Source organism: Aplidium turbinatum, chromosome 7 (genome assembly GCF_918807975.1).
Source record: "Aplidium turbinatum chromosome 7, kaAplTurb1.1, whole genome shotgun sequence".
In the NCBI taxonomy this organism is placed as follows: Eukaryota; Metazoa; Chordata; class Ascidiacea; order Aplousobranchia; family Polyclinidae; genus Aplidium; species Aplidium turbinatum.
The window spans coordinates 29,606,004-29,630,926 of NC_137478.1; the positions used below are offsets into that span (position 1 = coordinate 29,606,004).

At 37.1% G+C, this 24,923-nt stretch overlaps 1 protein-coding gene across 1 annotated transcript; it reads left to right on the forward strand.

Moving 5' to 3' along the window:
• Positions 1–7,184: 7,184 nt before the first annotated feature.
• On the forward strand, positions 7,185–24,651 carry LOC145774547 (perlucin-like protein). The gene is made up of 3 exons (XM_082585811.1): positions 7,185–7,374; positions 8,102–8,270; positions 23,993–24,651. The coding sequence occupies exons 1-3, from the start codon at positions 7,185–7,187 to the stop codon at positions 24,249–24,251; spliced, it is 618 nt and encodes a 205-aa protein (XP_082441937.1). The 3' UTR covers positions 24,252–24,651.
• Positions 24,652–24,923: the final 272 nt, after the last annotated feature.

Sequence of the window (24,923 nt, forward strand, 5' to 3'; positions counted from 1 at the left end):
TCCAACGTTTTGTTGTAAGCTCGCAGTATAAAAGCTGTTTAGCCGGAAAGGTGTTGGCGTGCTCAAAATAAACGTACAGTAAATCCTTTAGTTTTTTTTAGTTAAACTCCAAAGCCTTTAGCATTGTTATAGAATGCTAAAAATTGTGGAGTCAAAGTTTAATGTTTTTCATTCAAATTTACAACCTTAGTTTGAACAACGTTTGAGGCACTGTCACTAAAATAAAGGGCCAAACAACGGATACGAATTGGGGTAAGATGCTGCTCACATGCCTCTGGCATTGCCAGTTTAGACTATTTTTGCCGTTATTTGGCTAACTTAAAAAATTGTAAGAAATTATGCTAAACCTACTTTAAAAGGAAAAAATTATCGCAGAGCTTTGCAAAAGTATTAATAGCAAACGAAATATCTGTTTTAGTTGAAAAACTTTTTTAACCTGGTTGCTAAAAAACACTTCTCATCTTTACCCAAGGTGTCAACGACTTTGTAGGCTTACAATGAGAACAAGTTTTGGAGCTCCTAGGCCCAAGTTTTAGATGCTTTATGCCTATGTTTTAGATCTCTTATGGCCATGTTTTGTATCTCCGAGGACCATATTATGTACTGTATATCCTATGGCCAATTTTTGGATCTCCTATGAAAGTATTTTAGACTTTTTATGCCCAAGTTCTGGATCTCTTATGCCTATTCATTGTATCTCTTGAGCACATGTTTTGGACCATGTTTTGGATTTTTTATGCCCATGTTTTGGTTCTCCTAGGCCCATACTATATGAATCTTATGTTCATGTTTAAGATCTCCTACGAACATATTTTGGATTTACTATGTCTAAGTTTGAATCTCAAATGCCCATGCTTTGGATCTCTTATATGTGCATGTTTTAGATTTCGTATTTCCTTGTGTTAGGCCTTTTACTGATGCCGTTATTTTTAGATCTTTCTTGCCCACATATTCTATCTCTTATGTTAATGTTTTGAATCTCTAATGGACCCGATACAAATTCTCTGATCCCAAAGCAAGACGCTTTTATGAAACATCCGTTATACCCAAACAATGTGACGTCGCTTCTTCAGGTTCCCGGATCCCTTAAAAAGATTACAGGCCACAAAAATCACTCCGGACCCAGGATCCAAAAGTACCTCCTGGACTCCCTGTAAATGCTACTACCTCCGCACCATGGGGTGACCTGTACAGCAGGTAATTCGTGGTCGTATAGCCTGCCGTCTGTATTTCACCTCACTCACATGCAGCACTCGCAGCCAACACAATATTTCTGCACCATTACACTGTTATCAATAGTCACTATTATTTTATAATGTTAAGAAGATTTGAGTTTAAAGAATTACATCATCGGTTGGGAAAAAATTCAGTAAAATTAATCTATGATCTGAAAAATTACTGTAATCAAACGCTTGCAAAATGTGTATAAATTGTCATATTCTTAACGTGAAACTAGCATTTTTGCAGTGTTTTGTTAAACGTTAGCAAATCCTTTCACACGATAAGCAATATTTCTAACAACATGATATTGGTATTACTTTTACTGCAAGCTGCAAATGCTAGTTGAATTTTTCATATATTGACATAGTAGGTTGGTTTTGAATCTTTATCCTCGGACTGACAAAGCCTTTGATAAGTTATCTCTGGCAGTTTCACATACTTGTAGAGGCTTTGAACCACTGACGCAGGCCCGGTTACCAAGATTGACTGAGTGAAGTTTCAGATTGTTGTAGAAGTGTTGCCACAGAGCAATTATTCCATCTATTAGGAGTTGCTGAATGGACAGCAGTCCTGAAATGCGTGGTTGAAGCGCACGCTGAGCTCCCGAGAGCCGAACCAGCGCCGCTTGACCTTGAGTTACGTACTTCACCACTGAGCAACGGGTCGGACATCAACATAATGTCAACGTAACTAAAGGGACATCACGTTCTTCGCTGTTCTGATGGTAAATCAATTGTAAGTAACAATTGTTTTGCTCAACGATGATAAGTCAGTAGCCTCCTAATAGCAGAAATATAAGCTATATAACCTGAAAGCAGAAATCAAAGCAGCCATTAGTAGTGTTGCTAGATGGGGAGTTTTCAAACAAGTTAAAATGCTTGTTGAAGACACAATAATTTAAAAATTGGCAAAAATCAGCTTGGAATAAGCTGAAATCATCCTATTATTGCTGACATGGAATTGCGACTGGGAAATTTTCGAAGCTGTTTTTCGAAAAGTTCACTTGGCAGCCTTTATCGACACAGTCAATTAGACTTTTCTTCTGCTTCATTATCGTTTCTATTTATACCGCATTTTATGCATGATTTCCATATCTCAAAATGAAAAACACAAAATTATGCCAACTGCAAAAAATCCATTTAAATCACTCTTAACTTTAGCCAACGCTATAACAATGTAAGAGAATTGTGTTGCGTTGGAACAAACAACGCTAGAATTCCTTGATCTCATAAACAAACGGAAATATTTCCACAATTTCATTTATCGGTTCAAGGTTTAAATGACAACGTCATATATCTGTTTGACAATTTTAAAACTTAACCTAAAATTAATTTTATTCTAAAACGTTAAATTCTTGAAGAAATTATTTTGCTTTTGAATAGGAGTATCAAAAGTAATTTGAAAATGGATAGTTTCTTTTTTAAAGTTACATAAGCTTGGAGGTAAATGCATTTAAAAATTAAAAATCAAGATATAGGCTACTCGATGTTGTTCTACCTCTTTAGCATTCGAAATACGTAGATAACCAATTAGAGTTGCTGAATACTCAAAAGCGTTTTAGCAAGTGACAAATTTAGAAATCGCATTGATTTTGTCAGTGCTGCACCAATTCTCGCAACATAAGTGTCAGCATTAAACACGATATCTTGTTTTCTTTTCATTGCTGCCTGTTCTGACAAGTTTCACGTCTTAATCTGATAGAGAGAAGAGTACCTTTGTTACTGATTCTACAGCTGTAAGTGTTGATAAAGATGAAAGTTGCTACTTTCTTTGCAATTTTGTCGATTTCAATCTTTGCTTGCGCATCTTCCATTGCGGAATCAAATGAAGTCAATCTCGCCGTAAAATGTGTCTCTAATGATGGAACCGTTACCCAAGGAAGTCTTGGGAAGCAACAGGGGTGGATCCATGTATTAACGTTAGGGGGGTGATGGCATTGTCATTCAGGCAAAGTGATCAGCCCGACACAAACAACGATGGGGGTCTCCCCTAGAAAATTTAGGTGGAATTTGGTGCGTTCTGAGAGCATTTCGAACACAAATTATGAGAAATTCTATCACTTAAAAAATCCTTAACAATGCTGTTGTGTAACTAAGGGAGGGATGAAGAGCTGATGTGAACCTTGCCATGTCAAGTTGAAGCCTGAACAACCTAGCCGCATTTATAGTTCAGACTGAGGTCAAAACACTGGGTCATCCTCCACCCCCCCGTAGAATCGCCACTACAGGCTATTTTATCGATGGTAAATTTTTCTTTTAGCTCAGCGAAACACTACAATTTGTACATTAAAACTATAGTGTCACAATCAATGTGCAAAGCCTCGCGACGGGCTACTTTTTTGATTGTGGTGTTCACTGAGCGATGTGTTATTATCGGTTATCTACGAAATCGGACCTGTAGTAACCTTTGATTGCGAAATTTTATTATGTAATGTGTTTCTAGAACATTCTGTAACCTGCAAATCTGGAACATTCTGTTGTTTTTCACAATTGCCAGGTGTCGTTTGTCATAACGACATCACGATGTTTAGCAGTAGATCTTTGATTACGAAATCTTTATTGGGTAGCGTGTTTTTAGAACCTTCTACCCTACGTGGCAATCTGGAAACCTCCTTAAACTTGACTTGTTTACGTTTAGTGCAACTTGACAGAACAATGAGTCCTTATGATGTAACATTACGTAGCTTTCTCGAAGTTACTAGACCGAACAACCTTCTATAAATAGTGGTGTAATATGCGTAATCATTATTATTATGATTTTTATTATTATAAGTTTATTATGAGAGATGATCATTATTGCAGTAGTGGTAGTTGGCAATAGACGCAAAGATTATTGTTCGTCGTCAGCGTATGCTCAACTTCTATGAATGGAGACAAAGGACCAGATGAACTTCAATTCGCTTTTAATTCCAATTCATACACAACATGAATTTGTTGTATATCCGGATTTCGAGCATTTAGCTCTCTTCAGTACAACTTTTGAATTGAGAATGAATAACACTACAAATGAACTGGTATTTATAACGAAAAAGGTTCCACGTTGACAGCGATGGCATTGCAAAACCAACGCCAATCACTGCCAACGTGGAGCAAACAATTTGGACAGTGGCGAAACGGTTGAACGAACAATGGATAAAGGCCTACGAATAAAATTAACACGTGGAGAAACTTGCGTTAACAATATCGACGTGGAATTTCATTGCGCTAGTTTAACGTCTTTGCGGACAAGTATAAACTGTAATTATTGTTGATCGAGAGTTGAAGCTATTGAATACGAGTAAAGCAAAGTTGATGCTATTATAATTTCTAATTTGAATAAGTTGTTTGAATTGCTGAACCATTCGTTAAAGTCCTTCAACAATTTTCATTATCATTTCACTAGTAGAACTATTCGACATTAAATTGACTGCTTTTCGGCTATACCCATTAAACTACGTCATTGACTCTTTCCAAGTCTTTTTCCTGATAAGAGATAGAAAGAAATCGTGGCATATAGAATGGTAGTTAAACATAGTGAAATGACGACCAAAGGATATAGTCTTCCTTAAAACATGTCTTGCACGATTGCACGGTTGCTGTACCACACAAAGAAAGAAACTAACAATAACAGAAACAGCTTATTTCTGTGGACTTCACAAATAAAACGGAAATAAAAAGGCTACTTTGTCGGTACGGATAATACTAACAGGTGCCGTACCTTTGACTACAACACAAAGTCAAGTTTGTGGTTTCTACTGTTGGCAAATCGATGTATCACGGAGTCTGTGTCAATTAAAATGTCCCGATGCTGGTATAGTAAGGCCAATCCATTCAGTGTTTTGTCGCCGATGTTGTTCCTCCGCCAGGTTTTCAACGACCGAAGAGATGAAAAGCTTCTTTCGGCTGATGCTAAGCTGACTGGCAAGGTTAATAGTATTATTAGAAGAAAGTGTACGATTGTGTACACATCTTCATCACACTGTTGTAAAGCTTTTTTCGTAGTCATCGGTAAGACTGCAGCAGTCGCCGGAAGAGTTATATTTGCCACTTTTTCTTCCATAGTTAGATCTCTGAACATAGAGCAGATTCCACACTATATATATAATGTGAGAATGTAACAACCGCATATCACCAGCTACAATACACAACTTCATGTAACTGGATTTGGTAAGACTATACATGACTTACAGCATCGAAGCACCTTAGTATTTCATAAACAAAGGGTGGTTTCCTGAAAATAATGTTGATGCCTCGGAAATGCATGCGAAGCGTAGCCCAAAGACTATACACATAGTTTTGTTATTTCCCCCGATCATTTATCGGAGTTTCATGATCGGCGATATCGTGTTTGAGTTGTTGGCTCGTTTTATAAACGTTGGAGCTTTAGTAAACATATCGGACCCATTCATGATTTACTCGGAGGATGTCACGTCAGCGTCGGATTAAATTACTCAATGCAGAGTGATAAATTATATAAACTTTCGTAGTTGCATTTATTTGATTGGTCAATGAAGTGTCTATGTGGACTTATTCGAGTATTTCATTGGCTGGACCAGACATATAAGCAGGTGTTTGCTTGCCAGAAGTTAGTTGGGTTTTCATCTAGACCAGCTCAGATGCGTGGCAAGCATCGGCATATGTACATAAACAAAGCACAATTTTTTTTTTAAATTTATCAATAAGGATAAATGAAAATGTGTGATGGCAAAATAAAGAAGACCACGATGGATTCATAGAAGTTTAAAATTAAAATTAACTTTTTTTATTTCGCCATCACACATTTTCAATGATTGAGAAGTGGAAACACTTTAGACGAAAGGATAATTTCTTTCATTGTGAAATGGTGTATGTTAGAAAGCGTTAGAGCAGTGGTTCTTAACCAGGGTTCGACCGAACCCCTGGGGTTCGACCAAGCTGTTTCATGGGTTTGACGCAAACGTCTTCTGAAACATTAACGCACGTCCTACTGCATGGCATATAGCGATTATTTTTGGAAAAGATTGGCCAGCCGAAATTTGATTGCGGCTTCGTGATGTTAAATAAACATTTGTGTGTTTGACGCGTGATGTAATGATGCCATCTGCATGTAACATAGAATGCAAAAAAAATATTTTTACGTAACATTGTAAAAACAATCGGTAAGAAAAACTTCATTTTCTTAAAACATGAATTTCCTCACGTTTGCTCTTTGCATGGAACGGCAGAAGCCTTTCATTTTTTTTCAACAACTACAGATATAAACAGTCCATACTTTGATGACATTATCGAGCTTCAAGAAAGCGAGGTGCAAAAAAGAAACTTCAACACAACAAATCTTCAAACGTTTTGTTGCCAAGAAATGGAAAGTTATCTTTTCATTACAAAAGTTGCTCCTGAAGTTTTCCTACCAATCGTAACCACTTATTTACGCGAGGATGCGTTTTCTATTCTGGTGAATGTTAAAGCAAAAAAACGAAACTGGCTTGCATGCGAAAATGACATGAGAATTGCTGTTTCCGAGACAAAGCCTCGAATCTCACTATTGGTGTCAGACAAACGACAGCAGAAGTCTCATTGATACAGTATGTATTACTATTAAATATGGTAGATTTTTGTTTTTGTAATTCAGCGAAAATTTTGGGTTCAACGAAAGCTTGCAGATTAGCGTAAGGGTTCGGCAGGTTAGTAAAGGTTAAGAACCACTGCGTTAGAGGAAAGACGATTAAAAGAACATGAATAAAATGTTTCATTAATATCCACCCACTCCAGTTTCATCGGTATGCAGACTTTTAATAAACGATGTCCACGTCCGTGGTCACGTATGGAACGAATGTTTGGTGGAAGGCAGATATCCCATTTTTTTTTACTTCATCAGTGCTGCTCTATTTGTAGCCTATTGGTTGCACTTATAGCTTCCATGTCGAGCTTATAGTAGAGTGCAACTTTTCTACCTTTCTAAAAAGCTCACATATGTTATTTTTGCATTTCTACAGAGTTTCGATAAACATGAAATTTGTTGTTTTTATTGCAACTTTTTTGGTTTTATTTTTTGTTTGCACTTGTTCCTCCAGCGAATCAGATGAAATCTGTTTTCCGATACCAGTTGGTGCCAAGGGAGAGAAAGGAGATACTGGAAGTTGTACTTGCAATCTTAGTAAAATAGTGAAGCTTAAACAAAGAATTAAAGCGCTTGAAGGTATCAATAACCTTGCAGTGATCCTGTAACGAAAAGCGGTTTTCAAATTTTTTTTCTATTACAAATGCATTTAAAAGAATTTGCTGAACTCTCGACGCACCAATGACGATTGATGTTATAGGCCTAGGCCTACATATACGGTAATTTATTTATGTCACTCATAAGCTATATGGGGACACAATTGGCCAAAATCAGTGATCAATATGCTGATTTAGGGATTTTTTTAAATGAAGAAAGAATTTTGCGACCTTTTTATGTACAAAGAATTTCTCACTCTTTTCATTTTTAAACATTATCTCATTCCAATCACAGTCATGGTAAAACTGTAAATGCTACTGGACTGCTGATTGATGTTTGCATTTTCTAAAGTAAGCATTGATCAACAATCAACTGCCTTGAAATTGAAGTTGATCATACATAGGCTATGTAAAGATATTTAGCTTTTATAATTGATTATTTTTGCCAGGAAACCTAATTTTTGTGCAACGCCCTTTGAAAATTCGAACGACGCACCAGGGCGTCGCGGAGCTAACTTTGAGAACCACGACTTTACACAATGCTTGTCCAGCCGACCATCCCTTATCTTGTGCTAATTGATCACTCAACCTTTTTTTACAACTAAGACATTGTTTAGTTTTGTAGAGTTACAATTTGGTTATATTTGGGCATAGCCTACCAGTAATTTGGTTTTCTTACAGCTTATAATAATCTAAGAATTTTATTTTAGAACGACTCGCAGAAAACGTCTCACCAGACAAAGGTTGGTTTGCACCAGGAAATGGATACCAGTATCTGCTAACGTCATCAAAGCAGAATTGGCAACAGAGTCGAACACTGTGTCAAAGTATGGGTGGGGATTTGGCTACTGTTGGAGTGAGGGATTTTTCTACACGACTGTAAGTGCAAACAGAAAAAAACTATAAGCTCTAAAACAGTGCATCCCAACCTTTTTCAGTTCGCGAACCACTTTTGATGCAAGTTTTATTGCGCGACCCATTTTCAATGCAAGTTTTATTGGGCGACCCACATTGAGATATGACATTATTACAGTATTATGGCATCTTTAGTACTGGCCTACTTACTGAAATAATTAATGTGACACACACATCTAATTGTTACGTATTTGCTAAGTTGTTGCATAATTGTTACGTAATGATAATGCAATAATTTCCCGATCTAATAGAAAACAGGGTGCACGGTTCATGAAAAGTCAACAAATGAAGTGAAGATTAGTGATGGCCACGGGCTCTATCCAGTATCCAGTGCCGGTCTTAGAGTATTTCGGGCCCTGTGCAGAATATGCTTTGCGGGCCCCAATGACAATGATCCAATTCAGTAGCGTAGCTAGGTATTTTGAAAGGGGAAAGGGGGGTGGTTTGACGGTCGGTGGGCGAAACCTGGTGGTGTGTTTTCCGAAGCGACACCTAGCGGCGGAGGATCTGGGGGCCTCCCGCAGAAAATTTTGAAAAATTACTTTGAATTTGAGGCATTCTGAGAACATGTTCAACAAAAATTTGGGTATGAAATTACTGTAAAATGGTGCTGTCCGGTGGCATAGCAAAAGGACAAGATCATGTTATCTTTGGCATTTTTCAGAAATAAAGCTATGTCTCTATGTTGAGTCTGGATGCAACCTATTTCGTCCCCTGAACAATTCGCACCCGGTTTCGCACCCTGAAATCGGGGTACGAAATAGGTTGAATCCTTAAACATTTCTAACCTTGACGTGATTGCATAGCACGAACAATTGTTGAGAATATAATTTCCAGCACATTCTAGGGCGCATCTAGAAAATGTTAAAACTGTATACCAGTGGTTCTCAAACTTTTTCAGCTTGTGGCACATTAGACAAAATATGAAACGCACGCGGCACACTTACAAAAGAAGAAAAGTTGCTTTAAAAAAAAATATTTTCACGTGTCAATGCGATGGATGTGCTTGTTTATACCAATATAAGCTTCGACTGAAACGAGGTTGCATTGTTGACAAACATATACCCAAGTTTCATCGTCAATTCCAAGCAGTCTTTCTCGTTGTTTACAGCTTTTAATTTCAGTCAAAACAGAAAAGCCATGTCCGGAATTTAGGGTTAAATTTTGCGTCCGGGAGGAATTTTAAAAAATGCTCAAATATCCGGAATTTTATGATGGGCGTTTTGGGGGAAATAAAATTGCGAGAATAATCCTGTAAATTAGGGGTGTCCTAGAAAATTCGCTCAGCCAGCTCATTTTACAGCATCTGCAATCGTACTGTGCAGTGTGCATACTGCCAATCCAGAACATTGTTATTTCGTACCGTGTGCATCTTTTTTTACTACGAGGTTGTACGGAATTATGATGTAACAGAGCGTTTTCCTTATCAATGATGTTTAGCCTACCACTTAGAAGTCAGTGTTACCTTTTTAGTCTTTTTAAAATCAAATTTGGTTGATTTTGCAACCGTTTGGTTTATTTTTTTTCGATTTGGTTTATTTTTTTTATTTTTTTATTTTTTTTGGTTTATAATTTGTTTTTTTTAACATACTTTACGTCAGGTATTCGGTTCGTTGCAGTGATTATTTCACTCGAACAAAGTTTTTAGTTTATTTCTGCTTCAATTTGGCTTATTCTGGTCTTTTTTGTTTAGCTTCATGTGTCGTAATCTGTTTGTGTTTGCAAAGTTGAAGAAAATGTTAAACCCATCATTGATTGGGGTTGGCTGTTCAGCACACGTTTTGAACAATTGTATCCATCATGGGGCTGAAAAAATAAACATCGATATTGAAAATAATATCAATAAGATATATCAATATTTTTCTATTTACACAATTAGAACTGAACAACTGAAAGAATACTGTAAATTTGCAAACTCCGAATACAAGAGACTTCTCTCTCATAGCAAGACTTGCTGGCTCTCCTTGTTTCCTGGAATTTTAAGACTGTTAGAAATGTTTTCACCCCTGAAGTCCTACTTTTTGTCACAAGAACATCCACCAATAGTTATTAAACGGTTCTTTGAGAATGAAATGAGCGAGTTATACCTTTGGCATATGCACTCACTAATGTCCGTGTTTCATGAACGTATTCAAGTAGTTGAGAGAGAAAACAATTCCGTTGCAGAAGTGCTAGAAAATTTGGAGCTGGTTCATAAGGTGGTTGTGGAAAGGAAGAATGAAAACTTTATGTCCTTGAAAGTTAAAAGGCTTTTAGTTGAAAAAGAGAAGAGGGATATGAAGATGAATGTAACAATTTTCTTTCCAAAGTTGCAAACCTCTATGAGAGATGCTTGGAGTACCTGTGCAAATGGATAAAACCAATGGAAAAGTTTGCTTGTTTCAAATGGACGACCTTGAACGAGACACCAAGTTGGAAAAATGTAGAGCCTTGCCTGGAATATCTGATTGATGGTAAAGGGGTTGATGTGGACGATGCAAAGTGCTTTGACCAAATCTGTAACTTGAAGCAGTTTATGGAAAGTTACCTACAGGACGAAGAATTTATGAAATTGCCAACGCATAAGAAACGGTGCAAATATTTCGATCAGTCTACAAACATCACACGCCACTCAGAAATTTTAAGGATTGTACAGTTTTTCTTTGCTGTTACATCCCACAATGCCAATGTAGAGAGACTCTTTTCACTGATGCAAAGTCAGTGGACTAAAGAAAGAAACAAGTTGAGCGTTGCGACTATGAAAGGCATGTTGACTCTTCAATATAATTTCAAAGATATGTGCTGTAGTGAATTTTTCTCATTTTTGAAACCACACAAGGCCTTATTGAAGAGAATTAGATCTTCAGAAAAATATGCATGGTCAGAAGAGTAAATTTGTAGTGACTTGACTTACAAGCGTGTCTTTAATTTGCTTTAAGCATGTAATTGCTGTTCTTCCTTTTTCGGCACAACCTAATTCTCATTATTATTTTTCACTCTGAAGTTGAGATTTTTTTCAGTGACGGTTCGTAGCTATATTTAGAGAGTGCTTACCCTGCCTGGTGTGAGATTCTGCTCGTGACAGAAGACAATACTTTTAATTTCGGTATAGCTGGCGCTTTAGCATGAGTATCGTAGGCTACAACGTTTGCAGCTTTAGCATTTCGGTAGCGCATATATATGGTCTCATGAAAATAGTTATGCACTGTCCGGAATTTTGCTTTTTCAAATATGGTAACCCTACGAATAGCTAACATAGCAGCCCAATAGTGACGTGGCAATTACCCTGCTCTATCGGCAATGCCATAATTGGTTTCATCGACACATGTGCTTATTTATCATCTATTGAAGGATTTTGAAGCGCTTTTAAGTCGCATGCTTGTCTGAATGGCTTATTTTAAATATTTATACAGTTCTTTTCCAAAATTTAAAAAAGATTCGTAGCACACTTGAGAATCTGTGGCGGCACACTAGCATGCCGCGGCACACAGTTTGAGAATCACTGCTGTATACCTTAGCTTCCATTTAAGCAGAAAAGCTTTGGATTTTTAGGTTGCTTCAATGTTTGATGACATTGAATCAGCATAATAATGGTGAATTCTTCGCTAAGAATGGATGGAAGTACCTACTTCTACACTAATCAGCGCAATTTAGTTCAAGTGTTACATCACAATGTCTGGCTTTGATCTCCAAGTAATAATGATAAGGCAAGGTTGGTTACAAAATTAGATAATACGAGTATAGGATAAGTTTTGGTATTACAGTAAGCAGGGCCGGATTTAGCTGATGGGGAGCTCGGGGCACTTTTAGATCCGGAGGCCCCCTTGCAAAATAAATTTTTGCACCCCCGGCGCGAAAAACCACCTCTGCGTTTACAGTAGCATCAATCCAGCACTGCACAGCATTTTGCAGAAACTTTAAAGGCTGAAAGGAAGAAAAAATAACACAAAATCACATTTTTTCCACGTAGGGTGGCCCTTCAAAAGTCGAGGGGCCCGAGCGCGAATTTTTTTCCCACGACATTTCTGTCTCATTGATTCTAGTCACTCTAAAAGAAAGATTTTCCGAAAGTGTTTTGAGAGATTGGTTGATTCAGATTGCGAAATAACTATTTTCCAATGAAATTCTGCAATGATGATAAAATATAAGCTTTCCCTAACCTTACTTTTTTAAAAAGCTCTTGTGCACCGCAAAATTAATTTAAAGAAATAAAAAAGTTTCACTTCGACGGGCGTCGAACCCTCGTTCTCACGATCACTAGGCAGATGATGAAACCACTGAACCAACCGTGCCAACGAGGAAATGTTGCATTCACACGGTTTCAATACAAACTTTTACCAAAATATGTAAATGAGACAGAAATGTCGTGAGAAAAAAAAAAATTCGCGGCCCGGGGCACCTGCTCCCTATCTATGCCCCCCCTAAATCCGGGCCTGACAGTAAGAAAGAAAAGGCCCAGGAAAAATTTTATAAGTGAGAATGAATACGATGAACCTGCAGTACTTGCTCTCTATCACTTTCGCTCACATGACACGCAAAAATAAACCTAAGGATAATAGCCTAGTGAAACTTTGCACAGCAGAAAACAGTAACGTTATTGCAGAAGTTTTCCGACTCCTGCCCAGAGCATAGTGACGCAAGTAGCCACACGACCTCGTTCGGTGGAAGTTAATCAGTTATGTTGTGTAGGCCTATTGGGCAGCTACAGGGCGCTTTGACTCTTGAATGGTGTGGTCTGATGAAGACTTTTCAGAGTGAAGAGTTATTAACATAAAGTGATTAAGCATGACGATCGAAGTTAAATCTGGTGTGTCCGCGGTGAGACTTAATTTGTCCGCCGAAATAGCTGCTCAGACTGGACACGTTTGTCCGCTGTCAACAAAATCGAATTCGACCTATTTCGTCCCCTGAAAAGATCGAGAGAAATTTTGAAATGTTTGCGACAACTCCTATCAGCGACTTCGGCTAAAGTTGTTTTTTTCTCGATCTTTTCGGGGTACGAAATGATCAAGAGACGAAATAGGTTGTTTTTCTATGTTTTCTTATTGCTAATTCCTTTGTTGAATTCACTTGTTGAATTTTTCTATTGGAACTGACAAAAATTACTGCATTTTCTGAGTAAATTGCGGGCCCCCTAATTTGCAGGCCCTGTGTGATCGCACGGTTCGTACACCCCAAAGACCGGCACTGGCTCTTTCCAAGGGAGGGTGATCACCCCCCACTAATTGGAGTGGGGGGTAATCAATGCAAAATCACCCCCCCCCCCCACTCATTTGGCTTTGAAATGGTTTTGTGATATTTTATTGATCAAATTTTGAAAAAAAAATTTTTCGCTGTTAGCACATTTTGAATTTTTTGTCAATATGAATTTTCAATATGAATATATATTTCATTTCAAAACAATGAAAACTATTAATAACTTACAACAAAAAGTGCTCAATGCTAAGCAAAAAGGCAAAGCAGATCGAATTAAATCAATTCAGGTAGTAATAACAATATTTGATTTATCTCATTTCAATATGATTTTTTGGTTTGGCAACCCTGAACTACGAGCCAGGCGTTTAGGCTACACCAAGACGATCTCTATAACAGGCCTGGACACCGCGCGCCTCCAGTAGAAAACTGGAGGCGGATGGTTCAAGCGAGGTTTTTAGTTATCACACAAAGAGCTTTTGATTATTGCGAGTGCATTGTTATTCAGGGAGCTAAATATGCTTAATAACAATAAATTTAAACTAGGCACTGCAGTTTTTTTAGAGAACTTGAGGTTTTTATGTGTGAACTAGATTAGCCTGGCCTGGCAGTAAAGCTGCAGTAGCCACCAGCCAGCAGGCTAGTGTGTTAGATATGTTTAGTAGCCTACATGAGTTAAAATTGAATCCAAGCTAATTAGTCTAAATTGTGTGCTTTTGAAAGTAACATATATATTTTTTGTAGTTTAGAGACACCGCTAGCCCTAATGTGATAAGTGATAAGTTATTGGGCAGAAAGTGTGTTACTGGATATAGTCTGGTTACGATGGAAATAAACAAATTTTAATGTATCATTTACCCAAGGATAGTGAAGAGAGAGAGAGAGAGCGCGCTCTTACTAGAATTGCATCAAAAGTTAATAATATGCAAGGTTTTAACTTAAAAACTATTTTAGATACATTGCAGAATCGCCAGAAACAAGTACGGTATTTCTTTTGATAAACGAAATATAGGCCTATGTCAAGCTTAGTAGCCTATGTCTTACCACGGAAGAAAGATTTTTTGGAAAGCTCAATATAATTCTAAACAATTAGCAACCACTGTTCTAACTGTTATGGTTAAGTATTTTTTGGCGGTCCCGAATTCTTATTAAATAATGATACCGGTTCATTATTTAACCGCAGACTTTCAATATGATCAATCATCATTATTATCGATAAACTTGAGCAGTGCTGTTCACATATTGGTGATACAATCTGTGATTGAAACCAAGTCAATAGGTATTTTTTCAAACATTATGAAACAATTTCAAACAAACCTTGGTTGACAAAACACAAAAATAAGTTCATAAAAATGTTTCTTCGGTTTTGCAAGATTGTCAATGCGAAAGGGTTTGGAGGCTAGGAGCTAATTTGTGCTTTAAGGATCCAGTCAGAGATGTTGTAAGATCTGGCAATGACATTCAGCTGAGTGATTTTAACACCGTTGGCTAATTCAGTTGAATGTATGGGTAGAGTACAAAGAAAACAAGTACAACAGTTGTCCAGTTTAACAAGCTCAGCTTTTCATCATACCTGCTTAGGTTTAGTTGATCATGTCGAAGCCTTTTATCAGCAGATCATAAGTTTGTTATGTTCAGTGAGTTTTCAACAGATCCTCTTGAGAAATTATTTGATAAGGTTGTGGGGGAACATATTTTATAAATGTTCAACAGGTCTCCGAAAAACTGTCAATAAGCAAGACCAAGCTTGCTTTGCGTCAGGGAATTGACATTTCTTCTGTATGTCCACCAGCGGGGCATGTTTGCAATCTATGCTCATGGGCTAAATCATTTGTTACACTACGAGACAAATAACAATTTTTTTTTTATTTGACTTCATCATTATGATTCTTTATTAATAAATTCTAATGTAAAATCATTTTTGAAATCTGCTGGTGATGAACTTTGCTTTAATAAACGTTTTTCTACAAAAAGATCAATTTTAGTAATTGTTTTAACTAAAATTGTGACGTCACACTTCGGGACACCTGAAACAACCATCAATTTACCCATTTTTCTGCGATCAGCATTTCTTCCTCAACTATAGCCTTTAACATTAATTATTTAATCAGTAGTTTGATGATTTGTTGACGAGAGATAATTTAGAATTGGTTCTTGCTGTTCTAATGTTATTTGATGGGCTTTTCTAATTCCATCCAAGGCAAGTTCTGCATCAACTTTTCCCTTCCACTCCTCTTTCTTTACTATTTCTGTAGTTTCATCTTTAGTAGTTTTTATGATTTTGATTTTAGAATCTTTATTGACCTGGGCAGCAATCACAAAAGAATCTGGATATGACAAGATCATAAACCGCCCGCTTCACACTACCACCAAGTTCTCGTATATTTCTTTTTCTCGGTGATTGCGGAAGTGCTTTTCTCGTTCTTGAAATAGCCATATTTCTTGCAGAATCTGTCTTATATTGCGATGTTGGTGTTATTGGTATTGTCGTGTTTTCTGCATTATGCTCATTTGAATTTTTTGCTTTCCTCTGTTTTGCTTTCCTTATCCTTTCATACTCTCTCCTATGTTCTCTCAGTTTATGCTGTTCATCCATATCAAGTGTTGATTCCTTTATTTTTCTCTTGTTCCTGTATTTCTGGACTTTCAATTTCTAGTCTTTTTTAAACTATTCTAGGTCTGCAGCCTTCTTCTTTTCACAACATTTTTTTATCCTATCTGCCCCTGAAGTCGGCATTGTTGTCTAAAACATGGTTAATATGGTTAATTTACTGATTCTGATTTGAGACATTGAGGTACGAAGTTTTTTGTTGAGGTACGTGTTTGAGGTACGAAGTTTGTTGCATTAATTAATAGGTGCTTGTGTACTTAAAAATTTGGTTGTTCCTGTTCTATGTGGAATGCAATAGGCTAAGTTAAAGTAGTTTCAAGGTTTTGTGTTATTCTCTGTTTTTCTTGTGCTGCCAACAAGCAAGGCACATTCATTTACAAGGTATATATTATATATGCATCAATTAAACAAAATATTATAATCTTCTATTAAATCAAATATAGTTATTACTATCTGAAGCCTTTACAAATTGTTTCACCTAACGGATCATCAGAAGGTCTTATTCAAATAGATTTGAATAAGACCTTCTGATGATCCGTTAGGTGAAACAATTTGTAAAGGCTTTAGATAGTAATAACTATATTTGATTTAATTCGCTCTGCTTTGCCTTTTTGCTTGGCATTGAGCACTTTTTGTAGTATTAATAGTTTTCATTGTTTTAATCTTCTATTATATAATATCATTATGATGTCACAAACAACCTGCATTACCCCAAATTGTTGCTATTGACCCATGCTTAGCAGAAAATATCTTGACTTCAAAAATTTGTAGTCTTAATGAAAAAATGTGTATTTATACCATCCGCCTCAAGTTTTTGACTGGAGGCGCGTGGTGTCCAGGCCTGTTATAGAGATCGCCTTGGGCTACACTGTGTTTTAACTTAGTTTGCTTGGTAGCATCTTTAACAAGAAAAAATTCTGCCACTGAAAATGACTAGAATGACACCGCCAACCAATCAGAACATGTTATAAGAGGCTACCGTCCAATTGTGACCTTTCTCGCACTCAGCCAGAGAGTTAGTCCTTGTTTTGAACTTTATTTGGTAATTAGGCTACAGAAGAAAAAAGAGCAATAAGTTAGCAGTTGTGAGAATCGAACCCACATTAATGAAATGACTACTTTCTAACCTTAACCCCTATGCTAGGGGTGCACAACCTTTTTGCTATTGCGGCCGCATTCAGATTAATTCTATAAAGCACGGCCGCTGGTCAGAGTCATAGTCGCTATGTCCGTCGATCCATCAATAGCCAGTGATAACAAAGTTGCTTCTTTGTTAATCTTTGTCTGCAGGCAGAGGGTCAACTGTTTGGCGATATCATCTTGACGTTGAATTGTATTACGCGAGAGAGCAATTGAAGAGTAGTCAGCAGTTTCCTTACCAGGATGAATGCACTTAACAACGTCTATGAGACGTCGCTTAACGAGTTCTCCATCCGAATAAGGCTTTCCTCTACAGCAGTGGTTCCCAACTCGTTTTTAAGGCGACCCATTTAAAAAAAAAATTCAGTTCGGTAAAATCTTGCGACCCAAGCAAATTGTTGTAGTATTTTAAAAGCCATACAAGATTGCGTTGCAAACAAACAGCATTACAAAGCAGTAACTTTTTCCAAAAATAATATGTTATCTAATATCAAATCACTAATGGGATATCTGTGCTGGCTTGCTGTCAGTGAGTTTTTGAAATCGAGGCGTTATTTTGCTTAGGCATAGCCGCATGTCGGTTTTAACTTCCACCCGGTTTCGCTGTTTAGTTTTCAATACACACATATGGCGCTAAATCCAGTCTCACAAAGCCAAGTTGTTGCAAATAGAATCTGTTTTTGAATCACTAAATTTGAAACTGTGGGATACACTTCTTTGTACATGGAAGCCCAAAAGTGGATGTTTGCAGAATCTTTGGGGTATTTGTCTTTGAAGGACGCAAAAGAAATACGATTTGCTGCTTCTGTCGTATGTCCATAAACTGTTCTGCAACATAGATGGGAAGTTGAGGCAGATCTTTTCCAACAAATGGATCAATTATCCAATCATTTTGGCTATAAAGTGTTAGAGATTCTCCATAGTAGTGCACAAACTTTTTGGCAAACTGTTCCAGGTGTCCAATTATGGTTTGCTTAATATCAACTTCATTGCCACAAATATACTGCGTTAGCTGAGGAAATATATCGTACTGATCTCTGGTGACATAACTTTTTCAGAATATGAGTTTTTTGTAGTAAGCAGAAACTTTTGCTGCGTGATCAATCACCGTAAAACCGTTGCTTTGCATAGATGAATTTGAAAATTCACAGAGTTAAATATATCAGCAAGGTAAGCAACTTTTGCGTTAAAATCTTCTTGCAAAAACTTCTCGGCTAATCTCACAAGTTCTGTTGCCTCAGGAAGATAGCAATCTCCTCCCGCAAATTACAAACTCGCTTCAGGACACGACCTCGTGACAACCATCGCACTTTTGTGTGCAGCAGCAATGCTTGATAATAATCAGAATCCATGTCAGTGCACAAAGACGAAAACAAACGCCGATTTAGTGGACTTGCTTTGATGAAGTTTACACACTTCACAACATCATTCAACACTTCTTGCAGCTCTTGAGACAGCTTTTTTACAGCAAAGGCCCTTCTGTGGGGAAACCAATGAGTCCATACAGCACTTGGGGCTTTTTCTTTGATGCGTTTTACCACATCAGACTATGTGTGGCCCAACGTGTGGAAAAATTTGTCATGGTTTGTCCTACATCGTGTTCGTGACATATAATGCACGTTACAATGTATATCCTGTAATTTTGGCAAGTTAATTTATATTTGTGACTGAAATTTTTGTTCGGTTTACACTTAATAATAATAATAATAACAATAATAAAAACGAAAACTGTTAAAACTTCTTGCACTACGATTATGCTACAAAGCTTTCCGATGTCTCGACATGAAACGCTTCATGACTTGTGTTTATATTTTCCAGTTTTGTGATGGATCAAATCACGTTTTAAATTTTTTTTATTGTTATTTTTTTCGCCCAAGTTACAATATGCCTAAAAAACAAGCGACCCAAAAAAATTATCAGGCGACCCAACTTTGGGTCACGACCCATGAGTTGGGAACCACTGCTCTACAGTACACCAAAATGATATGCGACTCTATAAGAAGCTTCGCAGCGAATATTGGTCGACTGAATGAAACTGGACATGCAAGATGTCTCCTGTCGCACACTATTCTTCAATTTTTTACACAGATTTTTCTTGACTCGCCTTCCAATTTCGCGTAATTGTGTGACATATGACGACGAAAATGCTGCTTTGCATTATCTCCTTTAACGTATGCGCTGCCGTCTCGATCATGAAATAACCCAACTCCCATTTGGAATTGAATACCCTTTTCTCCTCTGCTACTGTTCTTTTTCTTTTTAAGGACATAATGCAATGTAGGCTACCGATACAATGAAATTGGGTTGAGGAAAAAGTTTTGTCTCAAAACGATTTTAACAATAGAGCTTAGCCTACAAAAATTTTTGATGAAAATGTTTTTCAAGCTCTAAAATTTGAAATATTATGTATAACTTAATTACAAGAGTATCCAGTAGTTCTAAATATCCCTGTAGACTACAATATTTAAAATACATTTCATTTTTTTAATGAAATCATTTTTTTATGTCAAGAACAGGGCATGGCCACCAACACATGCTTATTAAATTACGTGTTAGCCTAACAGCCGCATAATAATTCATTGACGGCCGCAGGTTGAACACCGCTGCCCTAAGCCAACCAGCTGATAGAAAATACAGCACTTGATTTGTTTTGTATCATCTTCTTTTCGCCCTTTTTCACGTCACGGAAAACGTAGTTCATGATTGGTTCGAGTTTTCATTTGCAGTGGCAGAATTATTTGTTGTTAAAGGGATACTAAAGGAAAAACCTGACTTGGCGATTTTCCACGTTCTTTGTGATTAACATGCTACCATAAAACGATTTTCAATAAATTTTGCCCCATTGCGGTCTGACCACCATTCCGCGCGTGCTTTTGTCAGAGCTGTCAAAACGAGATTTGGCCTGAGCAGCGAAGCGTGCGACTGTACAGTTACGTCACTAAAGACTACAGCAATCAGCTAATCGCGCAACAATTGTTACTGCGAGGGATTTGACTGTAGGCTATGTATGTATGTACATCAAAATAACACATTTCAACATCAAAACATCAGACAGTTTGCTCAAAACATTAGATGTGGTAACATGGCTTTTGTTATTGCTGTCTTTAGTGACGTATTCTCGAGCAGTGTTTGCACTGTTTGGTCATTTTGAAAAAAATGAAAATAAATGAAACATTGGACTTTGGGCCTTACCAGCGCCATTGAAAACAAATTTTTTTCGGTAATTTTTTTTGAAATGTATTCTTGAATGTTCAGTTTACTCATTTTAATGCTTAATTCCATTTTGAAATTTTCATTTAGTATGCCTTTAAGTGGCTACCAGTTTGCTTACCTAAAAATGCCATTTCCGAAACATACCTTGTGACAGTGGCGGCTTGTGCCATGGGGCTGCAGGGCTGCAGCCCCACCTGAAAGAAAGAGAAGAGGGAAAATATGCTTTTCTCTGTGTTTGTCCGACCCGGTTACTTTTTTCACTTAAGAATTGCAGATCGAAAATTAAAATATTAAACTACAATAAATTTCACTTATTGACAGTGACTACCGTAACTTACTAACTAAACAACTAACTAAAAGCATCGAGAAACACGCAACGATTAAAAGCAATGGAGTGGAAAACATACAGACAGACGAAAAATTACATTAAGAAAAGGCAACTGCATAACTAAGTTACAAATGAATTTGCACCACGGGGTACGTGATACAACTAATAAATATTGAGGAGAATGGAGGCGCCACCGGCAAATAATTGTTTGTTTAAATTTGGGTTGTAGCGTTTGATTAACAGCGCTTCCTGAATTTTTGTGTCAAATTGGGATTTGCCTTTGCGTGAAATTTTAAATGATAAAGCTTTGGTAGAGAGTTTGCTTTGTTGAACCATAGAGAAATAAAACATAGTAACTTTAGCGGGTTTAGCATACTTTATTTCACACAAAATATAACATAATTAAATAAAATAAACTCAAACGTTTTCGACACGTACGTGTGTCCTCATCAGGAATTAAATCTGCAATACATAAAATGAAAAATCGTAAGATAAATTTGACTATGCACTGTAACTGTAACGACACTGGACTGAAAGCACAAACTGAACAAATGATACGAGAATGATTGCGAGTAAATTATACGGTGGGAAACAGATCACGTGAGGTGTAAACTACAGGCATTGGACAAAAACAATTAGAACACACACAAAAGGAACGATGAGCCACAGGCGAATAACTGCCGGTTGAGAGATGGATTGTTACGTTTGATTCTTAAGGCTTCCATGATCTTAGTCTGAAAATCAGATCTGCCTCGAGAAATGATTTTAAATTGGTCGATCGAGACATTGTCAGTGCACGTTTCACAAGAGGCGATGTTTAAATGAGTCAGCAGAGAATTTTTGATCTGTGCAATAAGAACAATCCATGATATGGTCCTTGATGGCACTTTTCTTTAAGTCTCTAAAGTTCAGATGCTCCCGTACTCTCGTGGTCAAATGTCTGGTGGACATACCGATGTACGTCAATGCCGAATCACACGGACATGTAAAACAATATACGACATTTGAGCAGAGAGACGAAGGCGTCTGGGACTTTAGTTGAAAATACGAACTAATTTTAAATGTTTTATAAACAGGAAAAACGTCCACATCAAATTTATTTTTCATAAACTGTCCGATTTGGATTCTTTTCCCACAAACGGAGTGGACAAGCAATGTTTCACGTTTTTAAACAAATTTAAACAAACAATTATTTGCCGGTGGCGCCTCCATTCTCCTCAATATTTATTAGTTGTATCACGTACCCCGTGGTGCAAATTCATTTGTAACTTAGTTATGCAGTTGCCTTTTCTTAATGTAATTTTTCGTCTGTCTGTATGTTTTCCACTCCATTGCTTTTAATCGTTGCATGTTTCTCGATGCTTTTAGTTAGTTGTTTAGTTAGTTAGTTACGGTAGTCACTGTCAAAAAGTGAAATTTATTGTAGTTTATAAATATTTACAGATTCCTGATGAGGACTTAAGTTAAGTCGAAGACGTTTGAATGTTGAACTATTTGTAAATATAGAATATACTGTTGTAATGCTCAACCCAGTGTTATTGTTGTGTCTTGCCTGTCTTTGGTATAAAAAAGCAAACTCTCTCCCGAAACTATATTAAAATATTAAAAGTTTCGTTTGGCAACACCAATTTTGGGCAAACTTCTTTGCAGCCCGAGATTCTGGATTTCAAGCGCTCTGATTGGCTAAAAATTATCCTTGAAGCTCCACCTCTTTTGGTATTTTACAGCAATTTTTGAATTTGTTGGGGCATGGAAAACAGCCCCACTTAACCGAATAACTTTACAGACTTTTTAAAGTTAGTTTTATTTATCAGAGTAGCGATGAGCCATGAATATACAAGTGTTAGCTGTAGAGTTAGCGTATTCAACAGGTTATAGGAATTGCTATAGGGCATTTCAAAATCCCTTGAACCTTGTATGCAACGTCTAGGCTAGTCAAGACTAAGCTCAATACTAGTAATGTTTGTCTCCAAAGCAATATTGTTAGTTTTTTTTAAATAAAGGTTAAGGATACATGAACTTTTCAATAAATTATGAATGCATTTTTTCAAAATTTGGGGTAAAAACATGCTCAGAACGCACCAAATTTAATGCGATTTTTCTGGGGGAAGACCTCCCGCGAAGTCGTTTGCAGCTCCACTGCTCACAAGCAGCACCAGCCGCCACTTGTAACGACTTGGAAACCCTGTGCTTCAATCAGAAAGAAGCTGATGCTGCAATGGGGGGCGCAGCCATCCAGAAGTTGAAATGATTATGACGATTTTAGCCCACTGTCCAAAAATCACCTCCCCGAATTCTAAAAGTGGATAGAGCCCCTGGTGTTGGCGAAGTAGCCTACTGTTCAAAACCAATCTGCGGCTTTTGAGATCCATAGTAACGTCAGAATTTTTTATAAAATTTTAACATTTAGTAACATTTAGAAATGCTTCGCGACCAGTTCGCGATCCACCTGAAATAGCTTCGCGACCCACCAATTTGTCGCGACCTACCATTTGGGAAGCACTGTTCTAAAAGTTTTCTTTGCGCAATTGATTTATTTGTTTTAAATATCTTTTGACAAGACATGCCTTATCAGTTGCCATAACCTTAGTTAGGAAGCAAAGCTGAATAAATTTTTACAAACATGTTTCATCGCCATCAGTTCGCCAAGCCATGGAATTAAAGTCGTACAAAATCAAACTTGGCGCGAATATGACAGACATATTACGAAAAATAAAGTTTAGACAAAAAACGAGTTTGGCGTGCTTTATGTACCTTTGTAATTTGTGTAATAATAATAATATTTTATTTCATACCCATTGAGTGCAAAATAGCGTTATTGTGTAAAATAGTTTATGTGCATAAAATGAGTCAGTTTGCATTTGAAAGCTGATTAATCAATTTGACGTTCAACATTTGCTTCATCATCTCCTTACTTCGTTTAAAGGAAAAAAGAAATAAAATTGGCATGTTTGTTGCCAAATAGTTTTAGTAGAAAGAAAATGGCCAACAAGGCGCAATTGCGCAAACTGAGCACCTTTTCACTGAGTTTTGCATCAAAAATGCTCCATTTGCGAAGTACAGTAGCTGTAATTTCTTTAATAAATTTTTATCATTTATCAAAACTTTCAGTTTTCGTTGTGATTGTGTAGGCTAATTTATATGGTTGATTTCGCTACGATTGCATTGAAAGTATATTATTATTTATTTTTTTCATTTAAGCTTACGATAACCTATGTTTAGCATGATAGCTCGTGCCATCCTGGGTAACACAGAACCTTGGATTGGTTTAAACGACATCGCGAATGAAGGAACCTTCGTGTGGATCGATGAAGTGGCTGCGACTTCTGAAAACATCCATTGGTATGCTGGACAGCCGGACGATTACGCTCGTAATGAAGATTGTGGACATATTATAGAGACTGAGAGAACGGATTTTAGTTCTAATGATTTTCCATGTAGCCGCATCCTCAACGCATTGTGTGAGAAAAGACTTGGATAAAGTTTCAATGTAAATTGCTTCATTTGACCATGTTTTGTCACCTGATTGTTTGTAACAAGTACTCAAAAACTGTTTTCAGAACAAGCATTGTATTTTTAAACATTAAAAACATGTATACTTTACAGGTACTCTTCTGCATCAAAACGTAAGGAATTGTAGTTGTGTTGCTTGTTTGTGATTTCGCACAATTCAAATGCTGCTTCTTAAATTTTGTGATGGTTATGTGTGGTCGTTTCCTAGTCATTAAACTTAATGTCTCACAGTAAGCAAATGATCGATACCACTTTAATTGTGTTGAATAACACCATGTCAACCAATGTTACAATGAAACCAACAGAAGGAATAGTAGAATTTTGTAACACTTCCACATACTCTCATAAGACCAATAAAATGTACAATTGAATAGCAGGCTTAGTTGTTATGACATTGGTTTCATGTATCAGGGGTCACCAACCTTTTTTGCATGCAGGCCACTTTGGCACTAAAGAGAGCTGTGGCGGGCCGCATTAATAAAATTTTAGGTAGGTTGACTCTTATGCTAGAAAAGAACGCATTTCGTACCTAGTATCCAGCGTTAGGCCTACATGTTGTTCATATTTATGTTAGAATACCGCAGCAACAAAATTAATCGAACAACGCTACTGCCAGGCCAAGCTCCTTTTACAATACTTT